This window comes from Alosa alosa, chromosome 17 (assembly GCF_017589495.1).
Source record: "Alosa alosa isolate M-15738 ecotype Scorff River chromosome 17, AALO_Geno_1.1, whole genome shotgun sequence".
Lineage (NCBI taxonomy): Eukaryota > Metazoa > Chordata > Actinopteri > Clupeiformes > Clupeidae > Alosa > Alosa alosa.
In genome coordinates, this window is record NC_063205.1 from 17,326,410 (window position 1) to 17,337,455 (window position 11,046).

The window sequence follows — 11,046 nt, forward strand, 5'->3', positions numbered from 1 at the left end:
TTCTTTTCGATTATTTATTATTCAAATATTTTCAGGCGAAATACTTGTATTATTTCAGGGTTAGAATTCTAGTTGTTAATTGGAATACACTAGGTTGTTTTAGAGGTTTCTTCAAACAGTCAGCAAGAATTCTTGTGAAATATTTGGTAGCCTAGTTGCCGAATTGTTTATATGAAAACATGCGTTTAAATTTGTTTTGGGTGGAAATTATTTCACTGTGTAACAGCGCCTCCGTGTGAACTAACTCTTGCAGTGCGTTCCTTCGCACAAAACAGATGGCACCAAGTGCCTCAGCAACAGCAGCGTCGATCCGACGGCACGCGCCGGTCCGGAACGGACCACAGGGGCTGGCTGACTGCATGTTCAACGTCATTGTGGGGAGGGGAGAAGTGTCACCCCTTCCAGGGCTACCAATTTAATTTTACACATTTGAGTTTTCACCTCATCCGGTTTATGTATTTTACCAACTGAGGAGGGAATGGATTATTTTTCAAGGAGTTTTTAATCAACATATTCGCGCAGATCTGCAGAAGAAAACACAGGAGAGCACAAGCGCTAATATCAAGACGCAGCATAGTATACCCCCCACCCCTCATCACAGCAACGCCCATAGCAACCGCCGCGCATCCTCTCTTCCAGTTTCCGCTTGTTTTTGCCTTCCCTCCATCTGCCACCACGGTTCATCGCCTACACCCCCCGCCGACAGTCAGCGCATTCATTCCACTTTATTCAGCATCCATAACCCCTGGACAGACCAAAAGGGTCCACGCTTTTGGTGTGCATAATGTTCGTTTCCGCAAGGGTATAGCTTCCTCCATCCGTCTCTAAAGGTAGGCTAGGCTTCATTATACACACTCACTCACACATACACACACACACACTCACGCCATTTTCGGACAACAGATGGTTAAATAGGCTTAACCTAATGTAGTAGATTATGGGTTTCGTATGCCAAAATGACTGCACTGGTGTTTTGAGTATCATATGCAGTAACGTTTTTGTGAAGAGGACATTGCACCTTTCTTTACCTGATCCTACCGTTATCTTTGCATGTATATGGGTGCGGTATAGTGCAGGCGTTCGAAACGAGCAGGTGCTAGAAGGCAGCAATGCTTGTGGCACGGAGCTGTAGGCACCCAGCTGGCAAATACGGAGAGGCCATTGTTTTTCTGCATCTTTTTTGTAGTCTCGCTAATTGATGCCATGCCAAGGCAGCACAGCCTACATCTTTTGACGAAGGCCGTTTCTCGCTGACCCCGGAATAATATATGTGATGATGCAGGTGAATTATTTAGCATAATGCATGTGCTTGATAATCAATTCTTACAGTCTGTGATTTTCCCCCCTGCTGACCAGAATAGGGGGTAGGGGTAACGTTATTCAGTGTTGCAGGCAAACAAAATTGCCTGTATGCCTGGTTGTCATGAGCATCTGGGGTGACCATGTAACTTAGGGTTGGGGAAGTGTGCATCAAGGGGACTATATGATAAACACGTGATGTGTTAAAATATGACATCTGACTGTGTCATCACATCACATAACATCATGTCTTGTCTTCCATGTGAATGCAAAACAGGTTCTCTCCCCCCTGTAACACATTCTGTGTGAGACTGAATGGAAACTGGATCAGTGATCTGCTCCTCTCTCCTGAGAGTAAGTGAGTGAGAGAGAGAGAGAGAGCGAGAGAGATGTGCACACAGAAATATGAGCCGTGGCTTAACAGAGATAAGGTTCTAGAATGAAAGCCTTTTCATTAACAAGCGAAAGGAGAGGAAATGGCAAAGAAGAGATTGAACGAGATTGTTAGGCAAAGAGAGGGCTGTTTGAGAAGCGAGGAAGTAGAGGTGGTCCTTAAACAGCCCACGGTTCTAAATAAAGTCTGTGTGTTTGGAATTAACCCCACTGGGCTGTAATAGACGTTTCATCTTTCAGATGGAAAGTGTAAACATGAACTCTCAAGTCAGGGCCAAAAGTGAAACTCACTAGTTGCCCTGCTGAAGATCATGTTAGCTACTACTACCTCTACTAGTACCATTATTACTACTGGGCTATTACTTCTACTACTACTATTACTACTGCTACTATTACTACTATTAACTATTATTACTACCACTACTACCACTACTACTACTACTACTGCTACTATTACTATTATTAACTATTATTACTACCACTACTACTACTACTACTACTATTATGAGTGCTACTACTACTACTGTGACTCCTTTACTGCTACTATTACTACTCTTACTACTACTACTACTACTACTACTACTACTACTACTACTACTACTAATAATAATAATAATAATAATAATCGTAATAATAATAAAAAAAATAATATTAGTAATGCGTATTGTTGATGTTTTTGCTAAAGTATGTTGTCATAATAATTGTTATAATCATCATAATAATCCACAGTCTATTAGATTTAGATTAGTAGTTTAGATTTAGATTAGTATTAAACCATGTAATCGGTAATCAGACGGATAATATCTGTCTGGATGTCTGTCAGCATATTGTGTTGAGCTCTTAAGTCCACTGGTCCTGTGTATATGCATGTGTTTGTCTGCCAATATCATTGGTCCTTTTATCAGATTTGAATTGTAATTGGTGAATATTGAAGGCATTTGAGAAAATTTGCCATTTTCATTTCTCACTTCCCCTCTCCGTCCCAGTCCCACCACCCAGCCATCTTAATCTCTCTGTTTTTTATCGTTTCCTTCATTCTGTGAGCCATCTTGAACTGTAGTGATTAATTTGCACCTGTTTATTTCCTGGTTTCATCCCTTCCCCTTTGCTGTAACTCCTCCCTCAGCTGCAGCACTGTAAGATCAACCGATCCCCAGACCCCACCCACCTCACTGGCCCTGGCCTATCAGGGAACTGGCCTCCGCACAGCAACCCGTTCCATCCCGCCCCCTGTATGAGGGACAAGGCCACCCAGGTGAGTGTAGGCATGTGCGCTTGTGTATGTGTGTGTTTTTGTATATGTGTGTGTGTGCATTTTTGTTTGTTTGTGTGTGTGTGTGTGTGTGGGGGGTGTTGATTGTGTAAATACATGTTTGTGTCAAAATGTGGGACATCAACATATTAAAACAAAACAGTCAAGTATGGGGAAAAAAATGATTTGTGCCTATTCATGTGTAAGAGAGAGAGAGAGTGAGGCGGGAAAAAGACATCTAAAGTCTTACGCAGAATATTGCTGGTAGTTGCATCACTGGCATATGATTTATCCCTAAAGCGTAGTGTCAGTGTAAACGTCTCCTGGGAACCAACTTTTGTTTTGCTTATTCCCCTGTTCACATCCAGAAGCGTGTTTACATGCACAGCTCCCCAACCTTACTTACCCTCTCTCTTATTTCTTACACATATTTTACCCATTTTTTTTTCTTCTCTCATTTTTCTCTCTTCCTCTCTTGTTCTTTCTATCCCTCTCATTCTTTTATCAATCTCCTCCCCTCTCTCTCTCCCTCTCTCTCTCCTCTCTCTCTCTCTCCTCCTCTCTCTCTCTCTCCTTCTCTCCTCCTCTCTCTCTCCCTCTCTCTCTCCCTCTCTCCTCCTCTCTCTCTCTCTCTCACTCCTCTCTCCCTCTCTCCTCTCTCTCCCTCTCCCTCTCTCTCTCTCTCCCTCTCTCTCTCTGTCTGTAGACCCCCAGGGCCTGGGCAGATGAACGCAGAAGAGGCTCTCACAAGCGCTCTGCCTCCTGTGGGAGTACAGACCAGCTGAAGGAGGTTAGCCGAGGGGCTGGATCCCGCACATGCCTCAGGGGTCTTCTCATAGCCTACGCAAGATAGCGCAGATTGCAGACGCAAACGCCTCAAGTTACGCAAAGAGGATTTGACACGTAGCAAAATGAGTTGTCCAAATGTTGGTAACTGAACGCGAGCCCAAATGGCATTACACATGATTGGCAATAGGGGGCGGTGGGGGGGGAAGTCACCATAACTTGCGTAGACTATGAAATGGCTCTAAATACGTATGTGAGCCTCATGTTTGTAACTGCCTACTTGCATAGACTGTATAAAACATACACTGCGTGCATAATCCATTTTTTTTGTCACATAACACAGAATATAATTCAATTTTAAGCTCATTCTTTCATCATGAGAGCAAGCAATTGGCAACTAGATTATTTTTGTAGCAGATAATGTCTTTTCTTGAACTGAATAGAATGTGATTGGGTTTAATTGAGCCACTGTGTGTTAGTGGAAATCTAACAAAGAAGTGACTACTTCCTGATTACTTCAGACTTTTTATTTGATGTCTTACCTATGGTAGCATGTTAGGAGACACAAAGAGATAACTATTTCATTCAGAAGTGCTGTCCCTTACATGTTCTTTGGTGATAACTGTTGTTTTGTTATGTATGTGTTGTATTGTGTCCATTGTATCCAGATCGCTAAATTGCGGCAGCAGCTTCAGAGGAGTAAGCGAAGCAGCCGCCATCGCCGAGACAAGGACCGCAAGTCACCCTTCAATGGCAACCATGCTGCAATCATCCAGTCACAGGTAAGCATGAAGGCCACTTGTTACATGATATCCAATCACAGATGGGCACGGTTGGAAACGACCGGAAATGACAAACACAATAGGTCTTATCAGTGTGTGTGTGAGATTGTCTTTTGTTTTGTCTTTTCTTGTTCATGTGTGTATGGAATTGAATGCATGTGGGAGTCTTTGTCCTTTCTAATGCATATTTCTAGGAATATGGGAGTGCTGCATGAGTGTGTGTATGTGTGTACGCATGCATATATGTGCGTTTGTGTGTGTGTGTGTGTGTGTGTGTGTGTGTGTGTGTGTGTGAGTGTGTGTGAGTGTGTGTGCACAAGCGTGTGTGTGTGTGTGTGTGTGTGTGTGTGTGTGTGAAGTAGGCCGTCTCCCAGGCCTCCACTGGAGTTTGAGGACGCCCCACTTTTCCTTCCTGTCTCCCTGGCCCGGCCCAGTTCCTCCGCCAGGCGCTCCTCTCCGAGGGGGCTGGGAACGGGGCGTGGGTGCCAAAGGGGGATGGCGTGGCCTGGTTTAACATCACCTGTTCACCATGTGCCATCCTGGTTTAACATCACCTGTTCACCGTGTGCCATCCTGGCCCGGTGGCCTGCATACAGCCCCCATCTCTCTAAATACATGATATGTTATGACACTTCAAGTTGCCCTTGTGCCAGAAAATGCACTGTATAAATAAACTTTACTTACTTACATACTTACTTACTACTTACTTACTACATACTCATGGGCACATTGTTTATTTGAATGAAAATGATGAACACAGACCATTTCAGTAGAAATACTATACTGTATTAGTACTGTAACAAGTGAGATCCTGAAACAGACAATCCTATAGAACACAAAGAGCTTTGGGTGTATTTGAAGATGTTTGATTATTATGCTTAACTACTTATACCGCATCTCAAAGAAAGACAGCTTGACATGCCAGAAACAAACTGAAAGAGGATGTAATGCAAAAAATAGAGAGGATAAAACAAGTCGCGCAGCATTGTTCAGTTCTGCTATTCAGGGAGGGAGGGAGAAAGGGATGCAAAGAGAGAGGTTTGGGGAGGGCAAGCAGGCAGGCAGACTCAGGCGCAGGGCATAAATAGAGAGTTGACTTGAGAGAGAGGAGAGAAGTGAGAGAGAGAGAGAAGCAGCAGTGGATAAAGGACCTTAGAGACACCACGCTGAGAGTAAGTAGTGCTGGGCTGGATGGGAGGATGCTGCTGGTAGCCAGGGAAACGACAAAGAGTGTTACTGATGCTGTGCTGAGTTTTGTTGAGTCAGACACAGGTGTAGGTATTAGGTGGCAGCCAAACAGCCAAGTGTGTGTGTGTGTGTGTGTGTGTGTGTGTGTGTGTGTGTGTGTTTGGATGTATGTATTGCATATGCATTCTCAGGTGTATCACTGAAGGACTTCAGAGGTTCATTGAGGACTAGGAATAAATAAAGGTTGAATGAATGAATGTTTACCATTTTTAATAGTTTGTGAACGTACAGTCCTATGAGTTGAACGTATCTTTGATCATATCAGTTCAGTGTTATTGATGTTTATGAATTAAGAATACTGTAACAACTGCATGGTCTTCAAATCTCAAGGAGGTATTTTCATGCAAGAGGGAGACTCTCCTACACACAAAGTATCCTTATCTCTTGACCTAGTTTGGGAGCAACATACCAAACAAGACTAAACAAACAAACAAAATGCATACCAGACACAGTAATGTTATGGTTATCTGAGTGACCTTATAACATCAGTGTCATTTTTGTCAGTGGGCAATTCCACGAAAAACTGCCACGTCCATAACGCCAATTAAATACCATGGCATTGTGTTGCCGTTATGGATGTGACAGTTTTGCGTGGAATTGCCCATGTATAAAGACAAGAGTATTTTAGCTACTGGACCCCCCTCCTCCTCCTCCTCCTCCTCCTCCTCTCTCCCTCTCTCTCTTTCTCTATCTTCCTCTATGTCTGTCCTTCTTTCTCTGTCTCTCTCTCCCTCCCTCTCTCCATGCTCCCTGCCTTGCCCTCCTAGGCTCAGATGCCGAAGACCATCCTGGTCCCAATCCCCATCTCCAAGTCCACCGCCCCTCGCTTCAGAAACAGCGTGGAGGGCCTCAACCAGGAGATTGAACGCATCATCATCAGAGACACCAGCGAACGGGACGAGGTCATTGTTGTGAGTGGTCAATATCATACTCTACACACATGCAAACACACAGATGTAACATAACCCAAAAACATCCACATGGATATCCAATGAGTGTTGAAATTTAGGTGAAAGTCTTAAAAAAGGCTGGAAGTTTTGCTTATTAGCAATACATACACGGAAAAGATGACAATGTGCTAACAAAAGCAGAGTTCCAAGGGCGTAATCCCAACAAAAATGCAGTTATTTTAGATAGGTACAAAAAGTAGCAGCCTTAAAGGACAAGGAAAAGTTTGGAATTTTTCGGCATCGGAAATGGGCAAGCAACAACGCAATAACACATTGCATTTATACAGCACTCTTCAGGGCACCAAAGCCCTTTTCAGTGAAGACAACCAAGCTAACCAACAAACATAAATGTGTAGCAGCCACCTCGAAGTGGAGAGTGAGGGAATGAATGAATGCCAATTACACTGGGGGATGATTAGGAGGCCTGATTGAATGAGACAGGTTGATACTTTAGCCAGGACATCGGTATGCACGTAGTCCAGTAGTGTGCACTGTGCACATAGTCCAGTAGTAATCCCATAGTCCAGTAGTAATCCCATAGTGCAGTAGTAATCCCATAGTGCAGTAGTGTGCGAGTGGTGACCTGCGTCTGGTGTGTGTGCTGCCAGCCTCAGGATGTCCCCGACGGACACCGTGCCCCGCCGCCCCTCCCCCAGCGAAGCAGCAGCACCCGCAGCATCGACACGCAGACGCCGTCCGGCGGGGGCCTGGGGCCCGGCGGTAACCACAGCAACAGCAGCAGCCGCTCGGACTCGGTGTCACCCTCATACCTGAGCATCCTGAACGACAGCAGCCCACTGCCGGATGACGACACGCTGAGCGAGAGCAAGGAGAAAGGTAAGCAGAGGCGTCCAAACGCACACAAGGGTACAGGTATATATAAGGCAATGCACAGAGAGAATGTACCGTATGTGGTAGCCTACTCTGAATTTTGCCTTCCACATAATAGCCTAATGTACTTCATTACACCTTTATACCATGCGTATTATCTAAAACACAACTACCCTTACACAAACACACACACACACAACACTCATCCTGACTCTGTGCTCATAAGCTTTCACCTTGTGGGGGACTTTCAGCTGTCACTCTGTGTGTCATCTGACGCCTTTGTTTTATAATGCACCTGTTGCCTGTTTTTCATAACCACTTTCCCCTTGGAAAATCTATCTCTTTCACACACACACGCAAGACTGTGTTTTTGTTTGCTTTAGCACTCCAAAATGACTAATGACAATAAACACTACAGTAGCGAACCCAGACAAACCTGTTAGCAAATTTGAATTTGCTCTGCAGGTTTTGTGTGGGCAGAAGCCCATTGACATTTGATTGTGAAACACCAAAACCCCAGGAACATATTTTCTTTGGAATTGAATAACCAACTGCATAATACCTTCGTTTACAGGAAAGATATGTTTGCTGCACTCCTGAAACGATTTGGTGAGACCTTATAGCACAAATTTTTGTTTAATTTCACTGCTGGTTGTGCTCCTGAAAGTCGTAAAACGGTAAGGTCGGAAAAGGGCATCAATGGAATCCTTTCCAGAATCCAGACGGACCTGCAGAGCAAATTCAAATCCCTCAGGCTCACTAAAAGTAAAACCAAATGAAATGGCGCCTCTGAGATGGTCTCAAGGCAGTAACCCTCGCTGCTGTGTCTCCTCAGACCTGGGCCCCACCTCTCCACTCCCCAAGTACGCCTCGTCCCCCAAGCCCAACAACAGCTACATGTTCAAGCGTGAGCCGCCCGAGGGCTGTGAGAGGGTGAAAGCCTTCGAGGAGTCCCAGTGAGTACAATGAAGCACACTCCTGCACAATAACAACACTTCAAATCACTTTAATATGTTATTATGAGACATGTGTGTACCTGCAGTGTGTGTGTGTGTGTGTGTGTGACTGAGGAAAGCAAGTGAGTGTTTTAACAGCCTTGGCAAAAAGTCTGGGTCTTTCGTTGTGATGTGGTTAGAGTTTATACTGTAGATATTGCCCCAGGGCTGCGTGAGATTACCTCCCTTACCTTGTTTTGTTTGTCTCGACTTCTTTCTTCTTTTTCTCACATCTCTCTTTCTCTCTCCTAGACCCAGACCCCTTCAGGAGATTCCTCCTTACCTCTGTCCAGACAGGAACAAGGTGAACTTCATCCCCAAAAGTGGCTCTGCGTTCTGCCTGGTGAGCATCCTCAAGCCTTTGCTTCCAACCCCGGAGCGAGGCTTCCGTGGCGGGGTGGGCCTGCGCAGCCTCTCCCCGTCTCTGGTGCCCCTGGGCGGGGTAGGTGTACGCAGTCTGTCCCCTTCCCTGGGCCTCTCCCGGGGCTCCAGCTCCCTGCACCAGCCCCACTGTCTGCCCAGACACCCAGAGGAGCCAGAAGGTTAAGGGAGACCTCTGGTGGTCAAACTGAGGAACTGCATCTCTCTCTTTCTCTCTGAAAAACAAAACAAAACAAACAATTGGCAAAGGAATTCAGCAAACAAGTGGATCATCACCTCTTCTATCAGAGCTCCTCCGGACTTGCTTAAACATCACACCTCATCACAGAGCTAAATATTCTGTTTCCCTTTTCAACTTGAATGTGAAAATGTATCATAGATCGCAAAAGAAAAGACTACCCCTCTTGTCTGTCAAGGATTACAAACCCCATGATCCAAATATCCATCACAGTGGCATCTTTATGCTTCATTTTTTTTTCTCAGTTTCAGTTAGGTTGCAATTGCTTTTACCATGAAGCCTTGTAAACGCCACATTTCCTTACTTGATTGTGTGTGTGTGTGTTACGCTACAACTCTTATCCGACCGAGCAGTGTTTACCTTGACTGCTGGTTCTGAAGAACCCCGAGCTGACGCTTCACCACAAACTTTTTTTCTGTTGCCAAGGAAACGGTCTCAGCTTGGGGACCTTATTTCGTAGCAAAATGGCGGAGGGAGCAGGAGACACTGAAAGTGCTGACCTGAATCAACAAAATGTGCCTGACACCCTGTCTGCATTCTTTCTTTTTTCCTGCTTTCCTCCTTTCTCTCTCTCTCACTCTGTCCATCCATCCCATCCATACATCCTACAATGTGAAGAGAAACACAGATGTCTCAGTTCATTCTAAAACCTCTGAAGTGTGTGTTTTAATGTGACTTTTTATGGTTAGCCAGAGGACCTGGTGCTATGGTAGAGAAGCTAAGGTATAAATGTAATGTAAATACTCTTTGAAGTGGTATGGGTTTTTTTTTTTTTTCCGTTTGAGCCTTGTATATGAGCTGGGGACGGGCAAGAAGAGCATGATCCTGCATCAGAGCTTTATGTCTGTGGAGGCCCTGCGTAGCAGTCATAAACCACACCTGCACTATGTACAGACCATAGCTGTGTCATGATGAGCTATCTGCCAGAGCTGTATGGCTTTGCTATGCAGGGGGGTATGTTGAAAAAGGCTTGTGAGTGTGCTAGCTAGGCTACATGTGTCTTGCATAGGGACCCATTAATAAGAGTAATCATCGCTTTACAACTAAACATTAAGTAAATAGAAAATGTATGTGAATGGCAGGCATGAATGTACAATGGTAGCTTAAGACATCCAGCTCATTTCAGCAGAGACTGCCATCCCATGTTCAGATGACACTCTGGAAGGAGGGGCAGCTGCATCCTGTTTGAAAGCTTTTCCCTGCTTCCTCCTGCATGGGTGGGCCATTTCTTTAAAACCTAGATTGAACGTTTAATCTGCAAATGGTTCCACAATGAACATCCCTCCATGTATTGCAAAAAAACACAGTGCCTCCATTTTCGGAAGGAGTTTCTAAAGCAGCACTGTAAATGCTTACCATTACTGCCCTTTTCTGAAAGAGATGGGAATCACTTTAAATTTGAGGGGGTATCTTCCAGAGATGTGTTGAAAGGTATGTTTTAAATCATATTACAGGATTGGATGGGGAGGCCTTTAGCAGGGGGATTTTGTACATTCTAACAAAAGATTTAAGGTTCTTGCGCTGAACTCAATGAACGTTAATTTTACAGCATTCTCGTCACTCTGGTGTTATGGTACCTGCTGAAGGAAGAAGGTGGTTTGGGATTGGAATGGAAGGATGACCTGGGAAAGAGAGGATGGCTGTTGTAGCATCTTTTATTCTGTATATTACGCCACTGCGTCATACTGTGAGCCTCATTACTCTTCCTTGAGACAAAGTTTGTGTGGACACAAAAGTGGAAAATAGGCAAAACATAGAAGATAAATTTGTACTGTACATTGCCTTAAAATGTATGAAATATCAGAGAAATGTTTAACAAAAAAAAGGACAAATGGCTGTTATAACAAATATTAAAGCCAAATGATATGAAATGAGACTACTGCTGTTGCCT

General features: G+C 44.4%; 1 protein-coding gene across 5 annotated transcripts; it reads left to right on the top strand.

The window, feature by feature from the left end:
* Positions 1-228: 228 nt before the first annotated feature.
* Positions 229-11,031, top strand: fam117ba (family with sequence similarity 117 member Ba). 5 transcript variants are annotated; one of them, XM_048267800.1, is made up of 10 exons: positions 229-830; positions 1,187-1,282; positions 1,577-1,653; positions 2,819-2,947; positions 3,651-3,734; positions 4,399-4,512; positions 6,528-6,671; positions 7,319-7,547; positions 8,377-8,497; positions 8,789-11,031. In XM_048267800.1, exons 3-10 carry the CDS (start codon positions 1,615-1,617, stop codon positions 9,081-9,083), a joined length of 1,155 nt encoding a protein of 384 aa, XP_048123757.1. In that variant the 5' UTR covers positions 229-830; positions 1,187-1,282; positions 1,577-1,614; the 3' UTR covers positions 9,084-11,031. The 5 variants fall into 5 exon arrangements, with proteins under 5 accessions (XP_048123757.1, XP_048123756.1, XP_048123759.1 ...); XM_048267802.1 differs by having other exon boundaries at positions 231-830; positions 1,577-1,657; XM_048267799.1 differs by lacking the exon at positions 1,187-1,282 and having other exon boundaries at positions 230-830.
* Positions 11,032-11,046: the final 15 nt, after the last annotated feature.